At 42.0% G+C, this 26,208-nt stretch overlaps 1 protein-coding gene across 1 annotated transcript in view; it reads left to right on the forward strand.

Moving 5' to 3' along the window:
• Positions 1 to 25,807, forward strand: part of Rassf6 (Ras association domain family member 6) — a 39,036-nt gene extending 13,229 nt beyond the window's left edge. The window contains exons 3-11 of the mRNA XM_036201240.1: positions 10,062 to 10,140; positions 11,906 to 12,048; positions 17,960 to 18,057; positions 19,041 to 19,222; positions 21,152 to 21,253; positions 21,548 to 21,599; positions 24,035 to 24,153; positions 24,240 to 24,337; positions 24,436 to 25,807. Coding sequence (XP_036057133.1) covers positions 10,062 to 10,140; positions 11,906 to 12,048; positions 17,960 to 18,057; positions 19,041 to 19,222; positions 21,152 to 21,253; positions 21,548 to 21,599; positions 24,035 to 24,153; positions 24,240 to 24,337; positions 24,436 to 24,511 — 949 coding nt within the window. The 3' untranslated portion in view covers positions 24,512 to 25,807. The remainder of the gene's footprint in view (positions 1 to 10,061; positions 10,141 to 11,905; positions 12,049 to 17,959; positions 18,058 to 19,040; positions 19,223 to 21,151; positions 21,254 to 21,547; positions 21,600 to 24,034; positions 24,154 to 24,239; positions 24,338 to 24,435) is intronic.
• Positions 25,808 to 26,208: the final 401 nt, after the last annotated feature.

The following is a 26,208-nucleotide window of genomic DNA, read 5'->3' on the forward strand; positions in this document are numbered from 1 at the left end:
GTTTTCTGTGTGGGGATTGTTTTAAATTTTCACAGTATTACTCCATGATCTGGTGAAAATAAAGGATTATTATTAAAACAAAGAACAAAACCTGAAGGACACTAGAGGGCTGTGTCACAGAAAGCATGTGTGGAAAGACAGTACTCCTCGTTAAAAGTTCTTAATAGCAATATTTCCCCAAAGGCCTATGTGACAGTCCCCTACTACTGCCCGCATGATTTATCTGCTACGTGACCCATTCTGTTACTCCAGGAGTAACCAGACCTTTCCAGGGTACACAGAGACTTTCCCAGGGTCTGACGTCAAATTGCAAATGTTCCACCCCTGTATGGAGTTTAGTTTCTGATGTCTTACCAGTCGCACTGGTGAAAGGTATGCATCATCTGTGTCATCGTGCCCCCCACCCGCTGCCCAGTAGACTAGGATTCAGTGTCCATATTTTCCTCTCTAAACAAATGATGTCTGAGGGTGAACCTTGAGCCAGAAGCTAGAAGAGCTGGGGTAGGTTAGACAAAGCAGAACCCTTCTAGAAGGAGATTACTACCTGATGCTGTAGCTCTCAGCTTGCCCAGAAAATTGCGTAGAGGTCAGGCCTTTCCTCGGAGCTCCTAGGTCTTCATGTGGGGACGGGGTAGGTATGTATCTTCATGTGGGGACTGGGTAGGTATGTATCTTCATGTGGGGACGGGGTAGGTATGTATCTTCATGTGGGGACTGGGTAGGTATGTATCTTCATGTGGGGACGGGGTAGGTATGTATCTTCATGTGGGGACGGGGTAGGTATGTATCTTCATGTGGGGACGGGGTAGGTATTTATCTTCATGTGGGGACGGGGTAGGTATGTATCTTCATGTGGGGACGGGGTAGGTATGTATCTTCATGTGGGGACGGGGTAGGTATCTTCATGTCCGTAGTTACCAGGTGGCTCAGCACTGCACTCTTTGTGAAGTGCCGGTATAAGGAGTATAAAACAAAGTAAGAGGACCTCCCCTGACTGAGATCTAGGAGAGATTGTTTATACTGAACTTTGGTGAGGGGGAGAGCTAAGGACAGTTTAGAGAATCAAGATCAAGAGGTATCTGATGCAGGAAGCCTCAGAATCCAGTGGCCAGTGAGTTAGAGCAAGCAAAGGGTTCCAGGCTGGCTGAGGTGCATGACACAGGAAAGTATCTCTCTCTTTAAGTTATATATATATATAATGTGTATGGATGTCCTGTCTACATGTCTGTCCACACACAATGTACAAACCTGGTGCCTGCAGAGGCCAGGAAGGCATCAGATTCTTTGGGAATGGAGTTGTGAGCAGCTGTTAAGTGCTGGGCATCAAACCCGGGACCTCTGGAAGAGCAGCCAGTGCTCTTAACCACTGAGCATCTCTCCAGCCCCCCCCCCCCCCCCCCCGGCTCTCTTAAAAGGACATTAAAAAGGGAAGCAGGAGAGGGTCCACACAGGACCATGTGCCATGGAGGATTTTCGCAAAGAGCCAAAGATGGACATTTAAAGACGTTAAGCGAAGCAGATGCAGATGATATGATCAGACATGTTTAGTGCTCAGTGGACATCATGTGAGTGACAGGTGGGTGTTGCTCAGAACAGCAGGGCAGTTGGTTAATGTATTTATTTGAAGACAAGAAAAATCAGCGGTCAGAGTCATGAGAACAAAGCTGTTATAGCAGCTGTAAAGCTATGTGAGGAGAAGCTCCTGCCTGCTCACCTCAGGGGCCCTGCTCACCTCAGGGGCCCTGCTCACCTCAGGGGCCCTGCTCACCTCAGGGGCCCTGCTCACCTCAGGGGCCCTGCAAATCACGAATTACCTTCTAGCAACACTCACACAGGCCTGGTGAGTCTGGATGGCCTACAGGAGACAAGTGGAGGGCTTCATTAAGTGAAATAATTGGATCACTTCCTCATCCAAAAGGAGCAGAGCATCAGAGTGCGAAGCCACCTTAGGTCTTCATTCTTAGCAGGCACAAAGTCCCTCACCTTTCACACACAAAGGACATTGTTTCACGGCACACTTGTGCCTCCCCAAACAATGACCAGTGATGTGTAGCACTGCTGTGTTTACTTTTCAAGGGACTTTTTTTTTTTTTTCAAAAATTTCCATTAAGCCTTGTTTTAGAAAAGGTTGAAACTTGAAGTGTAAGTGTACATGGGGTGTGGGGGTGGTGGTGAATGAGAAGCAGGCATTTGGAACCATGATCTCGGGCTCTCCACCCAGCCAGTCACCTCCACTTCCAGAGCCCCATCAGCCTTGCACAGTTAAAGCTCCTTGATCTCAGGCCTGGAGGACTACAACAGCCTCCCCTGGGGCTTCCATTCTGATGCCCATTCTCTTGGAGCTTCCAGGTATTTCTCTCTTAAGTCAGCCCCATTATCTTGCCAAAATCCTCCAAAGGTTTCTTGCTGTGCTCAGAGCACGATGCTGGCCCCTCGGGGTAGCTTGAGACTAGCAGGCCCTCTCTGACCTCGTTTGGAGTCATTTCTATCATTTCTTTCCCTTCCCTACAGAAGCACCAGGCTGCTCTCGGGACACTTGTGCGTCTGCCTGGACTCTCTCCCTCGCTCTTCCTCTGGCTGTGTGCTCCCATTACTGATGCCTCAGTTTACTATCTCAGACCTCCTGAGCCGCCTCTCTTACATCTTCGTCCCAAGCACTGTCCCATAGAATCATGTTTTCTTCTCAGAAATCTTACCCTCTTTCAAAGGAGGGTGTGCCTTTCTTTTGTTTTGTTTTGTCTCCGTTTCTTTTCTTGCCCTCTGCCAGAAAGTCTTTCTCATCTGTAGAAGTCCTGGTGCTATGCCGTGCAGTGGTGGCACACGCCTTTAATCCCAGCACTCAGGAGGCGGAGGAAGGTGGATCTCTGTGAGTTCATTCCCTGCTTCTACCACAACCCCTGTTACACTTTAGTCCCTTACCAGAGTCCCACTGGATAAAAGTGAGAGTAACTACCTCAAAGACCTTACCCATGGCATCACTATGACTTCACATGGATCATCCCCAGATGATGTTTTCCTATCCAGGGCTAAGTGAGGATCCACATGATGCATCTCTCTCTCTCTCTCTCTCTCTCTCTCTCTCTCTCTCTCTCTCTCTCTCTCTCTAATGCACATACAAATTTGGAGTCTCTGGAAGTAACCAGTGTAGTTTTGGTTAGAAGGACATAGCCCAACTGTCATTCTCCCTGGAGAAAGCCTCCCCTCTTTTAAAAAGCTAGTATGACCTGAGTTCTCAGTGCTGTAGATGGAAGAGTGTATGCAAAAGTGGGCTTCTTCAGCTGCACTGGACTCACTGAGGACCTGGCAGGAATGCAGATTCTCAGGGCCCACCTCAGACCTCCTCTATTAGAAGTGTAGCAGGCACAGCTCAGCAGTCTCGTCTCCACAGTCTCTGTGGGCCATGCGGTTGCCCTTTCAAAGTCTGTGTTTAACGTATGGATCACTGCATTCCATGGCATTCACATGGTGAGTGGGATACCACGCTTCCATGTTTGTGGAGGGTTTTCAGACAGGGTTTTCTTCACCATCGAGTGTTCCTCACTCTGTTCCCTCCCCAAACAGCACCAACAAGAAACAAGTCACATTGGTCAAAAGTATCAAGTCTTCCCTTTGGATTGGCATCAAAGCATGAGCAAAGGCACTCACATGTAAATGGCATTGCCATTGTGACCCAGCCCCTGATGCCGGGTGTCTCAGGCCAGAGAAGAAGATGGCCAGGCAGAGCCTTCCTTCACGCTGGGCTCTGCCCATTGACAGCACAAGCTGCCACAAGTACTTAGCAGCTTGTGCTAGCAGAAAATGAGATCTGATATGCAGCATCCCATTGTAGCGGTCAGCTGGACAGCAGGTTATGGTTTAATTTTTAACCTTCAACTTCAGAAACCAAACATGAAAGGCAGTGGGAAGTGCCCCTTCTCTTTGATGGATAGACAACCCTCTGGGGTGCAACATTTTCAAATACTGATATTTATTCTTCTGAAAGGAGTCTCTTTGAAAGGGTCAGACCCAGGCCTGTAAGCCTGAAACTGAGGAGGCAGAAACAGAGGTTCCTGAGTTCTAGGCCAACCTGGGCTACAGAATAAGTATTCCATCTTTCTATCCTGTCCACACCTTGTACAACTTAGTGATGTGGTTCCAAGCAGCAAGAGACCTCGCATACAGTGGAGTTTGTGTAGTTAAAACATCTGAAGCTTTTCCTTCATCTATCACTTAGTTCCCCACCTCTGTGCCCCTAACCAGAGGCAGCTATTGATAATCTAGCATAGAGTTTCTGGAGCAGCCAGGAACTCTTCCTCTTTGAAAGGTCAGAAGCTTGGTGCATGTGCCCTTGCACAGGACTCTGACGTCAAGAGAGGCAAAATTTGCTGCAGTCAAGATGGCCCTCTTCTCCCCAGCCTCCCTCTCCCACCCTCCCACCCATCCCTCCCACCCCCACCCCCAGCTTTCAGACTTTGGAACCCAATTCCTTCATTTACAATGGAAATGTGACTAACCTACTTTGCTAAACTGAGGAAGGTCTATATGCCAGGTGGTGAGGCATTCTTCCTTCAACATCCCAGCCAGAAAAAGAGGCCCCAAACATGGAGACCTGGCACCCAAAGTTTCTTCTGGGGGAGGCCTTGCTAAAGTTTGCAATTTTGATTTCAGGATTCAAACGGATAAGGAAGAATAAAGTGGGGTCTGAGAATTTTGCCAATGCTTTACAAACATCAGTAGTTTGCAATGATGACCGTGTTAGCTGGCTTTATAGGGATTTATTTTCTATTATTCTCATATTTCCTGATTCTACCTTTCTAGAGACAGGCAATCATTTATACTATGAATTATGGATGTCAGTTATGAACAATTATGAATACATTAAACAGTTAATGCAAAGTTTGGAAAGTGTGTAGCATTACAAGCCACAAAATAATAATCCCTACAACAGTCAATTCATTACACCTACATGTTTAATTTCTAGTTGTTTTTGTCCGTATTGGGTACAAGTTGTAAGGATCAAGAATGGAACAGAGCTCCATGATTTCCAGGGAAGAGCCACTTATAATGCTGTGAACAATTGGAAAAACAAGAGGGGATTATTATGTTGCAACTCGAATTTGACGTCTATATGTCTCTGGACAGAAAGCAAAACTCCCTTCCACCCATCATCCTGTCTCATGTCTGTGTTTATTACAGCTTACAAAATCAAATTAGTGTTTCCTCTAGACAGCCGAATAGTATGATAAGAAAGAAGAACCCATTTCTTGCTAAGTTCATTATCGACGGCACACATCAGAATGGGGGTGCCTCCCATCTGCTGAGCAGCTACAGTTCTGGCCACAAGGTACAAAGTACACCTCAGTATTTTGCAGTTCATTTGCATATACAAAGTATGTCTTAGCATTTTACAGTCTACTCACACATGCTTTTAACTCACTAAAGCCCAGCGGGGCCTTAGAGGAACAGGTGCCCTTAGCATCCCTTCTCCCCTTGTCAGGCCCTTCCTGGCTTGCTCTCTTCCAAAACCCATACTAGAGAATTCTGGGCACTTGTCAGCACCTCCCAGTATCCCCGCCCTGCAATGCCAGTGTCAGAATGCCAGTTTCTATGGTGGAAGCTGACGGTCCCATAAATTCCTTCAGTCAGAAGTTCTGTCTGTATAGAGGTCTGGCATTTCTCAGTTTAGTAAAAACACTTTCCCCTTTATATAGTGTGGGGACATGTTTCTTAAACACCCATGTTATGTACTGTGATGCAATATTTTGTTTCAAACAATTAAAGTCAAGATTTGATGACTCACTCAAATGTGTTTAAATCTTATTTCTGGTTTTGTTTGTTTGTTTGTTTGTTTGTTTGTTTGTTTTGCCATCTCTGTGTCTAGACACCCCAGGTTCATGAGGAAGGACCAGATGTGTAGCCCCTTTCTGAGCTATCACCTTAGAGCCTTGTTGGGGGATGTGAATGGCCTGTACTGATCAACTGCTCTGTGTGGGGTGAGGATGTATTTGGGAGCTGAGAGAGAAAGAGGCCTCCCCCAGAAGAAACTTTGGGTGCCAGGTCTCCTTGTTTGGGGCCTCTTTTTCTGGCTGTTTTTTTATTCATTGAGAATAAATAAATAAATAAGCAGGCTCTTAAAATTCTGCTGAAATTACCACTGAAAAGTTACATTGTCTATTTAATCCTATCCCTTTTAAGGACAAAACAAACACACAAAAAAACCTGGGTAACACTTTTCATCTGGCCACACGTGCCATGCTGCAGTTATTGCTCACCCAGGTTCACCACAGGGGCCATCTTGTGCTCACCTTCTGTGGATGATTCTGGCATGTATGAATGAGTGCCCATTTGTTCAGCCTTTCTGCTCGCATGCCTAATTTGTTTCAGCAGACACAGAGAACCAATGGATGGCAATTCTTTATCGCCTTATGCTCCTTGCTTCAACTAATCAACCTAGTTTGTCACAGGCTCCCCTTTTTTCCCCATGTTATGTACACCCATTCCTTCATTGGGTCCATGAACTAATCATCTTTTAAAATCCTCTCTCTGGTAAGGTGTACACAGTTAAGAGGCCCTTGTAGAATGCATTCACAATCACTATGATTTTTCACATAACTTCTAAATTTTATATGATTCTTCATTTTACCTTTTACCACTAACTTTGCTAAATTAATTTAAATGCACTGGGCAGTGGTGGCACACGCCTTTAATCCCAGCACTCAGGATGCAGAGGCAGGCAGATCTTTGTGAGTTTGAAGCCAGCCTGGTCTACAGTGCAAGATCTAGGAAAGGCACAAACACATACCCTGCCTTGAAAAACAAAAACAAACAAACAAACAAAATAACTTAAATGCTTTAGATTACTGAGTTAAAGTCTTCTATGTTCCAAAATCCTTAATAGTTTTCTTAATACTTAATCAAAAAGATCCTGCTTGTGAAAAGATAAATGTGGAAAACTTTGGTGTTCTCTGCATGGTGGCAGAGTATGGATTGGCAGGATTCCTCTCCAAAGAGCCAAATTTTAAATATTTTTAGGGTGTGTGGATCATAAGGTTGCTGACAGAGACATTCCACTCTGCAGTTATAGCTTGATAGCAGCCACAAACAATAAGCAAATAAGTTAGTGTGGCTAGAAGCAATTGCAAATTCATTTACAAAAACAAGCATCCCCAGGACCAGGGGTTGTCAACTCCCCAAGTCATCTGGATACTTGCTGTCGTGTAAGAGGATTTGGTCAGACTCTACTCAGGGACTGAACATTTCCATTGCATGGTCCTGAGTGATGCTCTGAAGGCTGTGCCATGCCATGTACTGGGGTTTTTCCAGAAGCAGAAGCTGAGGGGGTGAATTTATATAAAGTTCCATGTGTTTCCACAAGGATGCTCTGTGCTCAGCGTATCAGGACTTGCATCCCTAGTGAACCTGAAACTTCTTTGTGCTGCTCAGGCATAAAGAATGAGAGCTTATAAAGGGCTATTGGGATCTTTAGTGGTAGTACAGTTTTAAAGGTAATTCGTCAGAATAATGACCCCAAGGGACAAAATCAGTGTAGCAGAAATACTAGTTAATATTAAACATTTTCAGTAAGCCATTTGGGAAATGGAACAGTAGCCTGGAGACCTTCACTGGGATTTCTTCCTATGGTCCTTGCATGGAGAGTGTGGATCCCAGAAATGTGCACACTGGAAATTGCAAGCAAGGGAAAGTCAATTCAAAAAGCATGTTTCTATGACTCCAACATGTAAAAACAATATGTATAAGGCCTGTTGTTCAGTATTCAGCCAGTGTTTGTTGACTAACAGCTTAAGATGAACAAGTATCTGCCCTAAACATTGGGAAAATTCACTGAGGGAAACCAAACTGACTGTTCTCCCAGAGCCTATACTCTTATGGGAATGGCAAAGATATTTGAGGATCAAGGAGACACGCACAATGCAATACTTGGAATTAAATGTTATGGAATATTTTTTGATAAATATGTTTACTTTAAACAACTTTTTTTCCTTCATCATGTTATTATTGGTTTTCTTAAGAAAATATTATTCTGGTAATTTTACTGAACCAAAATTAATTGAATGCCCACCGTGCACCAATACTACCAGGGGGCACTGGCTGGTTTTGTGTCAACTTGACACAAGCTAGAGTCATCAGAGAGGGAGGAGCTTCAGCTGAGGAAATGCCTCCATGAGATCCCACTGTAAGGCATTTTCTCAATTAGTCATCCATGGGGAGGGAGGGCTCGGCCTAATTGTGGGTGGATCCATCCCTGGGCTGGTGGTCCTGGGTTCCATAACAAATCAGGCTGAGTGAGCCATAGGAAGTAAGCAGCATCCCTCCATGTCCTCTGCATCAGCTCCTGCCTCCAGGTTCCTTCCTGCCTTACTTGAATTCCTGTCCTGACTTCCTTCAGAGATGGACAGCAATGCTGAACTGTAAGCCAAATAAACCCTTTCCTCCCCAACTTGCTTTTTGGTCATGTTGTTTTGTCCCAGCACTAGAAACCCTGACTAAGACATAGGGATACATAAAATCTGAACAAAACTTCTAAGCATCCCCTTCCTCAAGGAGCTTCGTTCTGATGGGAAAAAAAAAAAAACAGAACACACAATTGAAAAGTCAAATTTATAGCAGGACATTATGGCTCATGCCCTTAATCCCAGCACTCCAGAGGCTAAAGCAGGGGCCTTCTGGTCTACAAGGTGAATTACAGACCATCCAAGGCTACACGCTTGTCTCAAAAAACAAAGAGAGGGGAGAAGGGAGGGAGAAGGGAGGAGGGAGGGTGGGAGTAAGTCATGAAGTCAAACGTATAGAGCATTAGAAGATACCTGGTAGGCAGAGAGTGAAGCAAGAATGTAGGATATGAGGTGTTGGGAGAGGTGGAGATTTAGAGAGTGGTCAAGAAAGAATCCCTGTGTAAGTGGCTTCTTAAAAAATGGGGAGTGGAGACTTTATTTTTATTTTATGTGTATAGATGTTTTGTTTGCATGTATGCCAGTGCACCATGTGCACAAATTGTCTGTGAAGGCCCCAGCAAAGGGTGCTGGGTCCTGTGGATCTGGTGTTAGGAACAGCTGCTAGTCAGCATGTGAGTGCTCTTCCCAGGTCCTCTGGAAGAGCAGCCAGAGCTCTTAACCACTGAGCCATCTCTCCAGTTCCATAGGTGGCTTTTGATGAAATGTTTAAAGAAAATGAATGAATGAGCTAGCAGTGTGATGGTAGAGAGGAGGTCACTCTAACTAAGCAATCAGCAAGTTCAAATCCTTAAGACCTGGAGTGTTCAGGAGACATCAAGAAAGCTGGGTGTAGTAAGTGAAGGCAAGAGTAATTGGGAATGAGCTAGAAGGGCTGAAGAAGGCTAGATCAAACCTAATCTCAATCTCTCAAGTTGCTATGACAACAGGATGTTGAATTCTTTGCTGAGAAGACATTGAGGAGTTTTGAGCAAAGGAGGAAAATGGCCAAGTTCACATTAAAATAATTCCTGTTGTCAAGAATACACAATAGATACAAGAAGCGTCATGGTAGGCCATTTCTGTAGTCTAGGTGAGATGTTAAGCCTCTCCAGATGGATGACTCAGAGGGAAGGGCAGAGACAAAGGTTGCGGGAACCAGTGCCCCCACAGGGTCTACCTGTCACCTGAGTGAGAGTCCTCTGGAGCAGTGAACATTAATCATCCATTGATTGGCCATTGTTGTAACATCAAAAAAGAAAGAACCATAATGTCAGATGCAGAGTAGGTGCTCAGCGCTGGGTGGCTAACGGTTGTGAAACAAAACAACGCGAAAATGTAAACCATATTTGCTTCACAACTGCCTCCTCTGACCAAGCTCTCCCATCAATACATTTAATGTATGAATTAGCATATTTAAAATGTGTTAATGTTCTCAGAATGCTTTGGATTCCCGTGGTGTATCTTAAATTAAAGTGGCAGAATAATAACGATTCCACAGAAACATTTTTTTATCTCATACTTTTACGAAATGAAAGTACTGTTACTGTGTTTTCTATTCTAAGGCTTAAGATTGAATGTAACTGAAAAAAATGTTCTTTCTTTTTCTTTTCTTTCTTTCTTTTTTTTTAGGGAACAACTTAATTCTTTACTGGAGGCTTATAATGTTTTCTATGAAAACCAGAAAAATCTGCATATTTTGTATGGACAGGTAAGCCCACTAAAGAAATGCAACAGAGTTTATACCATGTAGCTGAGTCAGGGTGAACTGAGTCTAGAACCTAAAGACACATAGGGGTCCATATAAGCAGATAACTCTCTAATTTATCATGATTATCATGTTTGGACTACTTCACAGAACGGCAGGCCTGGAATGTCTGTGAGTTTCTAAGCATTCCTGGCAAAGGAAAGCATTAAAAAAATAATATTAAGGACACATTTGCTTTCTGGTTTAAAATGGAATATTTCTCAAATAATGGATAATGTTATGAACAGTAAGTCCACTATTTTCTTACATGTGTGTGAAGAGGTGTGCACTGTGACACCATTTGCAATGAGATAATGTGACAGTACCCTTGTATCCACCAGTATGTTATTATTACAATACATCATGCTGTACCTGTAAAGTCGAATTTGATTTGTTCATTAAAATGAGTAAGTTGAGTTCCAGTGAACGTATGCTGTCTCATAATGTCAATAATCTTAAAATGTTAGAAAAATAGTTCAGTCATTAAATTGCCTAAAAATTGGCTTTTCATAATCACCAATGATTTTCTAATATAACTTTCTAGTTTCTATACTCTCAAAGTTTCTATAACAATAGCACATTACCTTAATAAAAAGGTATTTAACATATAAAAAAGAAAATAGGTTTGAAGATAAATTGTATGAGAATTGCTTTGTTCTTACATTTCTTTATGTATTTGCAAAATATATATATACCTCGTTTGCTAATTTTTCTTCACTTACGTATTTACTCCTTTTCTTATAATATTTCTATTTTGAATGAGTACTTTAAAACTATTAATTTTTCACAAATACATTCTTAATTGTGTATGTGTGTGTGTGTTGTTGTTGTTGTTATTGCATGCACATAAGTATACAAGCATACGTTCCTTGTTCACACGTGAGGAGGCCAAAGCATGATGTCTCTGGCTATCTCTCCTCTCTTTGTTGCTTTGAACCAAGGTCTCTCACTGAAGTGGAAGCTTGCTGCTTCAGGTTAAACCATTCAGAGAGCTCTAGGGCTCAGACTGCCTCCAGCCCCTGGTGCTGGGGTTATGGACAGATACAGTCATGCCAGGTTTTCACACAGGGGCTGGGGATTTGAACTCAGGTTTCTGCTTTTCTGTTTTGTATCATATAGTGTGTTTTTATATGCCTTCTTTTTCTTTTATTGAGATGAACTCTCAGTATAAAGCCCTGGCTAGCCTGAAACTATACACTAGCTAGTATCCAGAGATCTCACACCCACCTCTGCCTCTTTATTGAATTTAAAGGCAGGCGCCACCACCATCCCATAACAAGCAGTCTTTTCTTTTCTACATAATTTTATGAGTTAAATTATTCCTATTTATTCAAACAACTAAGGCTCTCGGTGACTATTTATTCTGATTTCTAATTCAGTATAGTTTTTAAATCTGCTATACTTTTAAATTAAATGGAACTAAAGCAATATAATGCCACTTAATCCAAGGACCAGAGCTCAGAAAGCATTGAATGCACTGTGCCTGTTGGTGGACAGGCCAAAGACACTGTGGCTTATTGTGTCAGGCATATTGTCTTAAAAATGAAAGACTGTGTCAAAATTAGAATTGTTTTTGAAGATAGGCTGGGAAGCCAAATAACCCATCCTGAGAGATGCATAAACCTAGAAATAGCTCCTGTAGACTTTCTTTCTACACCTTCTGTTAAAGCATTGAACTTTCTACAAATGATGCTGAGACAATTGCTGTAGGTAACATCTTCTTCCTTAGACTGAAGATGGACAACTGATTGTTGAAGGAATGCTGGATATTTTCTGGGGAGTTAAACGACCCATACAGCTAAAAATACAAGATGAGAAGCAAATCTCTTCTTTTGATCTGTTGAAGTCATCGGAAACATTTTCCAGCAAAGGGTAAGCTGTCTTTCTGTGTAATTCCTTAGATGGCCTCACAGTCTGCCTTCTTTGTGCTCTCAGCCCAGGTTGTTTATAGCTGTGCCCGAATGCTTATGGACAATCTCACACCAGTGTTATCAACTAGGTATTTGGTAACCGTGTCTCTGAGGTTAGATGAATGTGTGCACAATCCCTAGTTAACCACTGGCAGGCCCAAAGGGACCTTAGTTCCAGGAGCTCCACAGCCTATGCTTGTGGACCTTTCTGCTCCATGGCTTGTCCCAGAAGACTGCACTTGCTCACTGAAAGAAACACAATAGAAAGGTAAGATTTGAATATCCTAGCTGACCTTCAAAAGCTGGGAAGAAAACTTAAATTTGTCCACTCCTTGGAACAAAGGACCCTTCTTGTTTTCTGGAAAGAAGACTGAATTGTGTTCTTGTTCAGAATAAGTGGCACTGTTTAGCCTAACACAGCAAAATGTGTTTGTAATCCATTGCACAGAACAGTTCCCTGCATGGGTGGATGCGACTCTCCTTTGAATGTCTGACTTTGGTGGGGTTTTGTCATTCTCCTTCATAATTTTTGAAAATTAATAATTATTCCAAATTTTACTCACGGAAGGGCTCCCTTCCTTCCTTCTGCATCTTCATTCTCATCTAACCTCCCTCTGACACCTGGACCACTACAATTCCCTTCACACCTCCTAGCCTCCCATCCATTCCTGGAGGAGAAATGGACAGATGGCTACCAGGATGATGCACTGGAGTGGTCTGACCTTTGGCCTTTGGCCACATTTAAGGAATTTCAGGGGCCACCTGAGAGACTATACCCATGATTTTTACCTTTCCAACATTTGTCAAACCTCCTTCTTGAGCAAGGCTGAACATTTTGCAGTGCCCTAAACGCGTCATTTGGCATCTTATTTTCCTCACACTGCCTGCCTGGAAGCCAGCCTGCTTATCAACAGCCAGTTCTCTTACTCGTCCCTAACACATTCCACACATTCTCCTGAAAGCCTCCCGTGAGCCCTCAGTCCATACTGAGCCCACTGACCTCAGTATTCCTTATCACCTCCGGGGCAGACAGTTTGTTGGACTTTTACATGTCTTGTCCGCCATCTTCAGTGTGGGTTTCTAGGAACACATCTTGAATTGTCTCTGCATCCCAGTGCCCAGCACAGAGATGAAGAAAGGAGGGAAGGAAAGAGAGAGGAGTGAGAGATGGGGAGAGAGAGGGATGGAAAAAGCGAGAAAGAGGGATATGGAAATATGGCAGGTGGACAAAGAAAGAGTGAGTGGAGGGAATTAGACCAAATGAAGTTCCCGTGAACCTGCAAATAAATTATACCTGCTTGGCGTGACAACCATCCCACCCCATCTGCCTTTTCTCACTCGTCTCCCGTCCAAGCTAAGGGCTGCCAGTGGGTACAGGACATGGGACTTATGAGTGCAAATGGAACCACAGCCTCAGGCAGCGTATGAAACCCAGCATCACACAAGTACAAGATGACTGACAAGGCTGATCACTTAGATGATTGGAAGCAGCATTTAAAAAGGATGGAGCCTCGCTTTAAAAAAACAAAAAAAAACTATACACAATATGAATTCACAAAACTAGTGATCATATTTCACATCTTTCTCAGGACTCGTGGCAAAGCTCTTTGAGAAGCCAAACCTTTTGCTACATTTTAATTCCTTTGGTTCTTTAAAACTTCTGAAGTATGAGGCATTAAAATGATATGCCAAGGAGGTAGAAAGCGCTCACACTGGTTTTTGAAGCCATTATTATTTTAACAGCTGTTCAAAGATATGTTTTAATTTCTCAAATTCAAAATATCAGTTTTGAGTTAAAAATGCTGGAATCCTGGGTGATTTTTAGGAACTAGGGGTGGAGGGACAAGGTGATGCTGATGATGCTCTTTTGTGTGCTGTAGCAGACTATAGACTGTCATCCTCACACCGCATCTTCTGCAGAGCCCATGTTCACTATGAACATTGCTGGGATATTAGGAACCCTTCTCCTCACCATGGCCAAACATGGCAGAAGCAGCAAACAGGCAGGGAGGAGGACTTGGGCCCACCATCTCTCATGCACAGACTATCACCGTAGGAAAGGCATGGTAGCTGGAGGAACTCTGTCCATAGCAGTGGGAGCCTGAGCCACAGCTTGTCCATATCTCAGCAAAGCAGGAAGCAGCGAGCTCTGATCAAAGTGTCTTCAAGGTCTGGCCCCAGTGAGCCACTTCTGCAAGCTAGGCCATGGTCTCAATGACTCCGCAGTCTCCCCAGAAAGCACTATCACAGTTGGGGTCCAAGCGTTCAAACACCTGAACCTATGGAGGACATTTCACATTCAAGCCTTAACAGATTGGAAGCAAGACAGAAGTTATTTCTCATTATTCAAAACTGAGAAAATACAGCTATACAACTGTAAAAGCCTGTGATTCACCATAGTAACCAGACATATACTAGAACACTGGGGGTATTGACCTGTTGTTTACCATAGTAACAAGACTTTCTAGAATATCGTAAGAATGCTTGTGCCATCAACCATATCTTTCTAGTGAGTAAGAATTAGCAGGAAGAGATCCCACCCCTTATGCATACAATGCAGACTGTCTTTATCTCTCTTTGTCTGTCTGTCTCTCTCTGTCTGTCTCTCTGTCTCTGTCTCTCTCTCTCTGTCTCTCTCTCTCTCTCTCTCACACACACACACACACACACACACACACACACACACACACACACACACGAGCATGGTAGCATTATTCAGTTGTGATTGGTTAGTTAAGAGGACCTGGAGCAGTCAGCTGAGCATTCAGGCAGGGAGGCACAGCACAGGTGGAATGGCCTTCCCTGGCCTGGCCTCTGACTCTGAGGGTGCACTGCTCCCTGACTTCAGTTCATCTCAGGTTCCCTTCCTTGATCACCTCCTTTAAGGCAACTCATTTAAATTCTGCGCCCCAATTAAATTGTGTAAAGGATTTGACCGTTCCCTTATTCCAAACCTTCTCTCATGTTCCTTTGCCCATACTGCTGTATCTACAGACAAAAGTTTATATCACTGCTCAGATTTTCTGTCCCCCGTGGGTCAGTGGACAGTGAAGGACATGGACAGTGTTCTCAGCCACAAGGACTCCAGTTGTGTGCCTGTCCATCCATCCTCTGAGAAAACTAATCACTCTTGCCATGTAGGTTGTTTGAATCCTATTAGAAATGAGTCACACTAAGGAAGTACTAGCCAAATGGGAATGGTAGAGGCTTCAAAATCAATAGGTGTGTTTGAGCTCTGACCAAGTGTGTGCATGGAAATGACTCTATAGGAGGACTCTGAGCTCTCATATCTCAGCCAAATGTTTTCTCACAGAAGGTGTGTCTTTAGAATGAAGCAGACAAGAAGTGCCTCATTGGGGCTGCTTTTGCTTTTGCTGGTTTTCATTTCTGTTCTGAGATCTTTCTAAAGTCAGTGTTGGCATATTTTAGACAAGCCGTGGCAGGAATAAAGAGCAAGAAGTGAACAGGTGTGTATTTGATTTGCATCAATACTGGCTTTTTCTCTGCTCATGATAAACGTAGGGAAGTGACTGCACTCTATTTGTCTATCAAATTTCCATTTCCATTTTGGTTTGCAAAACATTACAACCCCTCTCCGGTGTTTGGATTGGCCCCTGGTACACTTCCTGGTGTTTGGTCAGAGCAACACAGACTGTTCCATGCTTGGACACGTCCAACTGTTTGATGTTAAAGTTCTAACGAGTTCTTGCTTGGAAAGTGTGGACAACTGCCCTTAAGCTTAGTCATATGCACAATTCTATCGAATGGTTCTTGAATCACACAATCCCAAACTGTGAAGCAGTTGTTTCTGACCTCAACAGTGAGTGGCGGGGAGGAAAGAGGCAAAATGAATCTATTGAACGGCTTTTCAGCCCCTGTGTTTATGTGGCACCATTATACCGCAAGCAGTTAAGGAAACTGAGGGGGTGGCTGTCACATGTGCCAGAGTCACTGACCAGCTATGGGATCATAAGGTCTCATTATCTGCAGAACTTCTGGTCTCCCCGTTAGAAACAGCACCTGGTTGCCTTTTGCCTCTTAGTTTTAACTTCCCATTGGTGTCCAGTCCCCCTGCCATGCCTCTTTCAATAGCTCCAAACACGACTACATTATGTTAATATGCTGCACATTGGAGAAAATGTTTAATTGTATGTGCCATATAAATAGGGTGTGGGTAGGGCCTGAACTGCTAACACAGAAAGTCCCTCTACCTTATGACATGTATTTTAACTGACAATATTTCCACATAGTAGAGTTGGCTCAAAATTTTATTATCAAATATGTTATGATGATATTATCTATTTCTTATGGCTGTTATAACTTAAAAAAAAAAAGAGTTACAAAAGACTTCAAGAGAATTCCAAGATCAAGAGGAAAACAATAGCTTTGCTTTGCCAGTGTCTTCCATTGGTGCTTATCAGATGTTTTTCATTGGTATGTTGATTATTTTTCTGTTGCTATGATACAGCGTCATGACCAAAAGCAACTTAAGGAAACATTTGTTTTGAGGGATAGAGTCCATCATGGTGAGGAGTGAGGAAGGCATAGCATGGCTATAGGAACAGGAAGCTGTGATCATGTTGTCCTGCACACACAGATATCAGAGAGAGAGAGAGAGAGAGAGAGAGAGAGAGAGAGAGAGAGAGCGAGCGCAGAAAGCAGCCTATGGCTCCAAATCCTCAAAGTGTGCTCAATAGTATTCTTCCTCCAGCAAGACTCAGCTTTCTAAACTTGCCATAACTTCCCCCAAGCCAATATAGGACCAAGTCTTGAAATATATGAGCCTTTGGGGAAACAATAATTCAAAACACCAGTCAGGGACATTTGGGTAGAGTTAAGGTCATAGACACCCCACGTGCAAATGTGGGTTTCATACTATAAAAAATTTTTATAAAAGAGACTCAAAGCAGGACAAAAAAACATTCCTGAAAATAATAGTGTCCATTTGCCTAGAGAGGTCGAGAAACACACTGGATCCCAAATTGTGCCTGATCCATCATGAAATGAATTCAGATGGTGGTGATTTCAGTGATGATGGTGGTGATGATGGTGGTAATGATGATGCCACTGAAGAGATGATTCTGAAAATACTTTAGATATAAACTGAGAGCTTAACTATATACGGGGCATTATTTAAAGAATATTATATAAATTAACACATTAAATTCTACTAATAATGCTATTCTACCTCGTACAATGATTATTCCCATTTTATAAATGAGGGCACTGAGGCCAAGAGAGGATATGTAACTAACTTGTTTAAGGCCAGATAACTAAAATCAAAATGAATTTTAATCTGCTATCAAGTAAACAATTGTCATGTTCCATGTATTCTGGGCACTTGAATATTTTGAAATTTGCTAATATTCTACACAAGATAACAATTTTCTAGGAAGAAGTTTTTCATACATTTCCATTTTGTAAATTGTATTTTTCAGAGCAATTCAAGCCTTAAAGATAAGTACCATATCTTGTCATGATAGAGTCACTTTCTATAACTATTTTAATGCTGTGGATGCTTGGGTTCATGAGTGTAAATGACAATTTTGTACCTAAATTCCCCCTTATGAGATATCCGTGTATCAGTGGCTCACATTGGTTTCTACCAATCCTATCTAAGCATACATTTTACAGAATCTATGTAATTTGCATTTCAGTGTATTGCTGAATTGTTTTGCTCCAAAATATACAGAGTATGTTTAAAACATGCTTATCGCTGTGGTATGAATGTAATCTTTATAACATGATAAACTTGTTTTAAATTTGGATAACATGGCTACCTACAGAGGCCTATAGTGACAGTATCACAACACTGTAAATCTGAAACCCATTACATGGAATTAGTCTCAGTGACAGGATTTGTTACTTTTCAGGCGGATGACTCGCTGGGGAGAGTTTGATGACCTTTATCGTATCAGTGAGCTGGACAGGAGCCAAGATCTGCTGTCTGAAGGAAGGCATTCCCCAGAAGGTCAGTATCAAAATGTTATGAATACAGTGTATTTTTTAACAATATGAAACACGACTCCTAAATGTTTGCCTCCCATACAGTACACTTGATGAACTCATATTTATGCGCTTCTTAAGCATCCCAGAGGGGCCTTGTATCTTACATCACTGTGGTGTTTGTGTGGTACATTACTGGCAGTCCACTAGCCCAAAGCATATTGATGCTTTGCTTTCATGAAACTTAGGGACAAATTCTATTAGTCTCTATATTTCACGAGAATGACTTCTCAAGAATGTTTCAGTAGTTTTAAAGGGGAACAAAGGAACACACATACACACACACACATACACACACACATACACACACATACACACACATACACACATACACACACATACACACACATACACACATACATACACACACATATACACACAAATACATACACACACTCACACACACATACACACGCACATACACACACATACACACACACACATACACACATACACACTCACACACACATAGAAAGGTCTAGTAAGCTTGGCATCGGGACAAAACAGAGATGGCAGGCCTGGTCCATCACTTGGAAGTACTGTATTCATAGAAAAGCTACTCAACTCACCCCATTTTTATCTTACTTGTCTGAGTTCAGACTGACAGGAAAATGTTTTTTTCCAGTTCCTCCATACTAAAATTGTGTATAATTTGCACACCCAACAAAGAGAGATTAAAAAAGTGGAAACACCAATCACATGATCACATAAATCCGGTGAGACGTAACTCACTAAATCCGGTGAGACGTAACTCACTAGCGGCATTTGCCACCTGACCAATCTGACACAGCACCTAATAAGTCAGTGTCAGCCCAGCAGTGAACTGCAGTGCTTGGAAACCACCAGGAAATAGGAGCCATCCTTGTTACTAAAAGCATCCCCACATCCCCACGATGCAAGAAGATAGGCAGCTAAATGATACTGGCTTGTGATCTTTATTCTTCCCAGACTATTTATCTTATCACAGCACCCTGAAGCCGTATGCAGAGGAAGAGCCAGAATCCCCATTGCTCTATAGAACCATGAGTGAAGCAGCTTTGGTGAGAAAAAGGATGAAGGCTCCATCGATGTACAGAAAAGACAGACACAGCCACAGAGCCTCTATCAACGGACACTTCTATGACCACGAGGTAAGTTACAGCTCCGTTAATGTGGAATAATGCTGTCCACTGCACTAACAATGCTATTTGTTTCAACTAGACCAATAATAAGAATGTTTGTAGATGCCCAGCACTCATCAATCTTTCCCTGTGGTGACTCATAAACTAAGTTTAAATATGATCTTCTTCACATCTTTCTTTGCTTAGATGTTTTTAAGCACAGATTTAAATTAGATACCTGCACAGGTTCAAGCCAGCTGGGGTCCCTGTGCTGAAAGTGGGGGAACTACATGGGGTCCCATGCCTAACCAAGAAGTTATTTGCAATTGATATGGGCTGGCAAAGGAAATCCGTTTTCTCCAATGGAGTGTCACTGTCAACACATCCCAGGACAGGCCCCATGCCCAGGAGTAGTTGGCCAATGCAAAATGAATTCCATTTTTTTATGTGCATTAGTGTTTTGCCTATATGTCTGTCTGTCTGTCTCTCTATATATATGAGGGTGCCAGATCCCCTGGAACTGGAGTTACAGACAGTTGTGAGCTGCCCTATGAGTGCTGGGAATTGAACCTGGGTCCTTTGGAAGAACAGCCAATGTTCCTAACTGCTGAGCCATCTCTCCAGCACCCCACATTTGGTAGAGGGGGAGCTTTTGTTTCATTTTGTTGTTTGGGCATTTTTTGTCTTGTTGGTTTTTTTGGGTTTATTTGTTTTGACTTTTGGTTTTGGGTATTTTTTCTGTTATTTGAGAGAGAAGGAGAAAGGGATAGAATATGAAGTTGGGTGGCTAGGTAGGTAAGGAGATCTGGGAGGAACTGGGAGAGAGGGAAACATGATCAAAATATATTGTATGAAAAATTTTTAAATAAAAATAATGAATTAAGTTGCCCCTGCTTGCCAGGTACATGCTATAGAGTTCAGGCTGACTTCAAACATAACCTCTTCCTGCCCCAGCCTCCCAAGTATTAAGAGTATAGGCATATACACCTAACTTTCAATGTATTTTAAATAAATTATCTCATTAATCCTAAAATCTCTCCTATGTGGGTAGGTATTGTTATTTTTTGCTTCTTTACATATAGTCAAAGTTTACAGTCATTAAATAATTTCTCTTGAGTCACTGCTTTTAACAATAACTCTGAACTTGAACCCATATTTGTCTCTCTCCAAAACTCAAATGATTAGCTAGTGTGACCTAGGTGCTGGGCACTGAACTGACCCTTTAAAATACATAGATGAGCTTCTTGAGGCGTGGGTACAAAGCTTAAACAGAAAACCAACACGCCAACAAACAACATCCAAATCACATGAAGGCTCCCACTGAGATTGGTTTAAAGACATTCAAACTGTTTCTTTCGCCCAATCAAAAATCACATTTTTCATCCTGCCCTTTAGATCTTGTACTTACATGCAAAATGTTCATACAAGTGTGGCTATAGTTTAGATAAAACATCCCTTCTGATTTTTTTTGCTAAGATGTATAAAATTTATACATGTCTTCCTATAACACTTATAAGACATTTCACTTGTTGAAAGTTAAGAAATATATCAGTAGTTCTCCCAGAATTCAAAGATTTTTTTCATGCCATGCATTTTAACAATCACTTGTGTTTTCATTCATTTGGCAAATACTTAAAAGTAGTCTGCAAGTACAGCAAGTATTCTGACCAGGGACCCATCTCTCAGCCCCTAAACATGGGACATTGATATCATATTATTTAAAATTAATTTTTATGAGTTTTATAGGAATTAAGTCATTATTTATGAAGGGCTAAGAATAGTTTTATACACTGTTTAGTATATGTCATTCAAATAAATAGTGTTTATTTAAGAACTCTGTGGCATCATTAGGAGTAATATTATCACTTCTCAGAACTATGTAGTCCATTTCATTCCAGGTTAAAGATACTAACCATCGTTCTTTGATGGAGTCTTATGATTTTATTATTGTTCCCTTAGACGTCTATTTTCACCCCAACCTTTGGGTCAGAAACCAAAGTCAGAACAAATAGTAACATGAGAACTGAAGAAGTAATAAAGCAACTTCTCCAAAAATTTAAGGTAATCCTTCTCACTTGCCTGAGCTCTATCATATACGTGAGTAAGCTGATGGAGACACATAAATGTACTTTTCTGAGAAAAGCCATGGACCATGAGCCAGCATCATATGTTCAGTTCTGGTGGATCTTTTCCACAGAGCAACAAAGGCCTGGAAACTCATGTTGTCCCCCAGGAGCAAAGAAGACATGTCAGAAGTGAATGGCCAAGTGGGACATGAATGAATGCTTTGGGTCTAATTGAATCTAGCATCATCTGACACAATTGCATTTCTTCATTTTTTTTTTCCATTGACAGATTGAGAATAGCCCTCGGGATTTTGCTCTTTACATTATTTTTGGAACAGGAGGTAAGAAAATTTAATCCCTTTTTTGTACCTGGATCTAGCAAGTTAGTTTTCAGTTCATAAAGACAGAAGAGGCTCGAGTCTTGTCAAAAAAAGAAAAAAGAAAAGGAAAGAAAAGGAAAAATGCAGACTACAGAAGGAGAGGCAGGAAAGGGTTCATTAACATTGTTATATACAGAGCTTTGGTCCAAGCTAAACACACACCAAAGCTCTGAACTACCCTCCCATCGTGGAGAAAATGATGCTAGACTATCATGTATCTTCTCCAGTTCTCGAGAAAGATAACCTAAGAACAAACACCTTCAGAGTTTATACTACAAAGGACTTGGCTTGTTTGTTGGACGTTGTCTGAGTGGAGATCAGACCTTCAGGAATCCATTTGTGGGGGCCTCTGCAGGAGGTGTTGGGCTCCTAGTCTATGTCACCTCTATACTTGGTTCTTTCTCCACCCCCCCTCCTTGCCTAGCTAGCTCTTTGGTCATCACTGCCTGTCACCTCCCTCTGACCTTGTACCTTTGCTCTTTGGTATTTGACACTGACACATTGGAAGAAAATGAGCTCTCCCTCAGTAGAGAACATGTTCAGAACGTGGTGGGAGATATATGTTTTCAGTAATGGTTCCAAATCATTGTGAAGCAAGAAGCTTAGGAATGGAAAATATGAAAGCAACTGAGCGTGTGAAACCAAATTAGCTTTCAATGAAAGGTCAAGAGAGGACTCTGTTGCACTGAGGAGAGGAGCAGAGTCATGCGGGCTTCCTGTTGCTTCAGAAGAGGCAAAGGGATGAAATCAGCGCACCCTGAATTGGAATGGAAATGGGAATAAATGTAATCCAGAGATGAGAAGCAGATTTGACTATTCTGAGGAAGGAAATGAGAAAAGGGTGGGGGAGGAGAAAAGAAGATGAATTGAAGGACACGGGGGCTTTTCTGTGTACTTCCTTTTATTAAAATGAAATCCCAGATGGGAGATTTGACAAAATCTCTACTTTTGTGGTGGGGCATTTATTGTAATGTTTTAAATTTGAAATTCTGAGAATATAACAATTTTTTTTGTCTCCTTTTCATGGCTGAATGAATGAATCCCATAGATAATGAAAAGGACTCATCTTACTAATTCTGCATTTGTAGTTCAGTTCTTGGAATACCCAAGAATTGAATATGAGATCGAAACAAAAGGAAGAATTAAGAAGAACTATAAAAATGGATTTGTATTAACAAAACTTGAAAATAAGTATTTGTTGAGTAGATAAGGAAGGAAGGAGGAAAACTTATAAAGAATTGGGCCACATTGTTCTTCAGTAGGACTAGGGCTCTGTCTAAATGACCTAACTAAAAGGTGGAATTCTTTGAGCTACTAAATTAGACCATATACTGAGTGGAAGAAGTTCACTTGTAGTTTCAGGAAGGGTTTTCATATTTAATTTTAATTAGTAATCTAACCCTATTTACAATTTCACTTGGTATGGTTCTAGTTAGCCATGGTCAACCATAGTCCAAGAATATTGAATGAACTCTTGCAGAAATAACAATTCCTAGGTTTGAGTTGTATACCATCAGAGTATAGTGATAGACTCTTGTGCTGTCCTTCACTCTCCCTCTCTGGGATGGATCCTCCATGTGTCCATTGTATCCACACTGTAGACACAACCTCCCCATTAGCCACTTAGTGCTGGCTTTGTTATCAGATAAACTGTTGAGGCACCATACCCTTAGTCTTCGAATAATGCTTTTTTTTTTTTTTATAATGGCCTCAAACTACAAAAGCAGTAACGTAATGCTGACAGTTTTGTTAGAATATATTGTGGTTCCTCTATCTGTTACTAGTGATGCTACCCTCCTACTATGACTAATTTATAAATTAAACTTTATTATACATATGTGTGTATATGTTTTGGGAAAACAGATATATGGGATTATATACCATCTACAGCGTCACATGTGTCCCTTAAGGTCTGAGAACATATCCACCATGGATAATGGGGCATGAGTCTTCTGAGATTTTTTTGGTTCTTGGTTTTTGGTTTTGTTTTTTTGAGTGAGTACTCGATCCCTGTTGCTTCCAAAACAAATCAAAGGAAGACCAAAAGACAAAGTTGCACCCCACTCCAACTCTTTTATTTTTTTTAATGGAATTTTTTTTAAGATTTACTTATTTATATATATATATATATATACAGCATGTATGACTGCAGGTCAGAAGAGGGCACCAGATCACATTACAGATGGTTGTGAGCCACCATGTGTTGCTGAGAATTGAACTCAGGACCTTTGGAGGAGTAGCCAGTGCTCTTAACCTCTGAGCCATCTCTCCAGCACCCCTGACCCCCCCTTTTTTGGTTTTTCGAGACAGGGTTTCTCTGTGTATCTTTGAGCCTTTCCTGTAACTCACTCTGTAGCCCAGGCTCTTAACTGTGGTTCATTGCTTTTCATTTGCAGAGCAGAGAAAACTAAAGAAGACTGATGTCCCACTACTTCAGAGGCTTCTCCAAGGACCATCCAAAAGCAACGCTCGGATCTTCCTCATGGATAAAGACACAGAAGAAATTAGCAGTAATGTATGGACGCGCCTAGCCGCGTGTCTGCCCGCCTCCTCCCACTGACTCAGCGCTTCTTTCACACGCCCTTCTCTTTCCCTTTCCAGGTTGCGCAGTACATTAATTTTCACTTTTCTTTCTTGGAATCCATTCTCCAAAGATTAGATGAGGAAGAGAGAAGGGAGACTGACAGGATAATGGCGAAGTAAGTCCAGAGCGTGCACCTGCGCATTTCATCCTTCCTTCCGTAGAGCCAGTGCGCTCCGGCTACCCAGATTTTCATGTTCTCCCTCTCCTTTTCAGATTCAATACCGAAAGGGCCTTTATACTGAAGTGTCTTCAGAGTAAACAGGCAGCAAAAACAGAGACCACCGTCTAGAAGCACTCACAGCACCTACTGCTAGCCTGCATGCCTCACAGAGCTGGAGAGGGTACCGTCAAGAGAATGTACAGTCGGCCTCTGCCTTCTGGTGTGAATGACCTTGAAGCCATGGAAAACCGAATGCCAGGCGCCTGCTTCCTCTTTGAAATGACAGAGTTGGCTGCGGTTTGGAGTTGGATTAAGGCAAAATTGGACTTCATTTCAGTAACTGAAGGAAGCCTGGATACTGTGTATTCCAAATATCGTTTATAGCAAATTCCTTAGTGAACTCAGATTTAAGTGGCCTCTACTGATATCATGTGGTTTAAACTTAAGAACTGAGACATTTGCTGACTCACAAACGATTGGAAGTCAACCCTTGACTTCTTGATGTCAATGAGACACACATTCTCAAGCCATCAAGGCCATGTTTCACAGCTGTGTAAACAATCGAGCATTTTCATGAAATTTAGAAATATCTCTGCAAGGATTGATGATTTTTAACTCTGTAGTATCAGAGCCATCTGTCCTTTGGGAATAAAATTATTTTGGACTCTGTTAAGAATCCTAAACTCAAGGCTGGAGAGAAGGCTAAGTGGGTAAGAGCACTGACTACTCTTCCAGGAGACGTGGGTTCAGTTCCCAGCACCCATGCGGTGACTCACAGCCACCTACATCTCCAGTCCTAGAGGACCTGACACCCGCCTCCTGGGGCACAGACATACAGGCAGGCAAAACATCCATAACACATAAAAATAAACAAAAAATAAAAACCTAAACCCCCATTTTTTCAACCTGGGCCCTTCATTTTGCCCTCCCCAACCACACACACACACACACACACTTCTAGTCTAGTGATAACTTCCAAGCTGGTTTTAAGTGTCTTAAAAGTTGGTTGTATTCGTTTTCTTTATCTTTGCAAACAAATATGTCACAGACATAGAATGAACTATATTAGGTAGAACAAGATTTGACCGCAAATACCTAGTTGTTGCTGGTGATTGGTGTGGATAAAGCCAAGCTGCTGTAGCTGAGCCAGGTGGGGCACCATAGCATCCCTGCTGTTGTGTGTGACACTTTCTAAGTACTCACAGGTCTGCTAATCCCACTTGGAAAAAAATATTATGGAATTCTATTTGTCAACTATTTAGTAGCGTGGAGTTTTAATCAATATTCGTCTAGCCCCAAACTACTTCCATTTGAGTTCTTTATTTTAAAATGTACAATCATGTTACCTGTAGTAAGGTAAGGTTGTATTTTCAATATTAAATTGTGAAACGGCTGTAATAGTGAGTTACTCATTCTCAGCGTCCCCAGAATCTGAACTGGGTGACAGCATAGGAACACTGTGGCATTTCTGTCCCAGAAAGTCTCCCTCATTGATTGAAACCAAGTCTTGTATTTCTAATGCTTAGCCCATCAATCACAAAAGGCACAGTTTCTTCTCACTGAAAATGGGCCAAAAGATCATAATATATTTAAAACCCATCCAGGTATGGTGACATATCCTTGTAATCCTACTACCCAAGAGCCAAGGCAGGAAGATTATTACAAACTCAGGCCAGCTTGGACTATGTAGTGAATTCCAGGCCAATCTGTGTCCCAGGCTGTCTCTCAAAATTGTGTGTGTGTGTGTGTGTGTGTGTGTGTGTGTGTGTGTGTGTGTGTGTAGTCTACAAAGTGAATACAAAACTCAGCCTTGCACAGAAAAAAAA

Source organism: Onychomys torridus, chromosome 10, assembly GCF_903995425.1.
Source record: "Onychomys torridus chromosome 10, mOncTor1.1, whole genome shotgun sequence".
NCBI classification, from domain to species: Eukaryota; Metazoa; Chordata; class Mammalia; order Rodentia; family Cricetidae; genus Onychomys; species Onychomys torridus.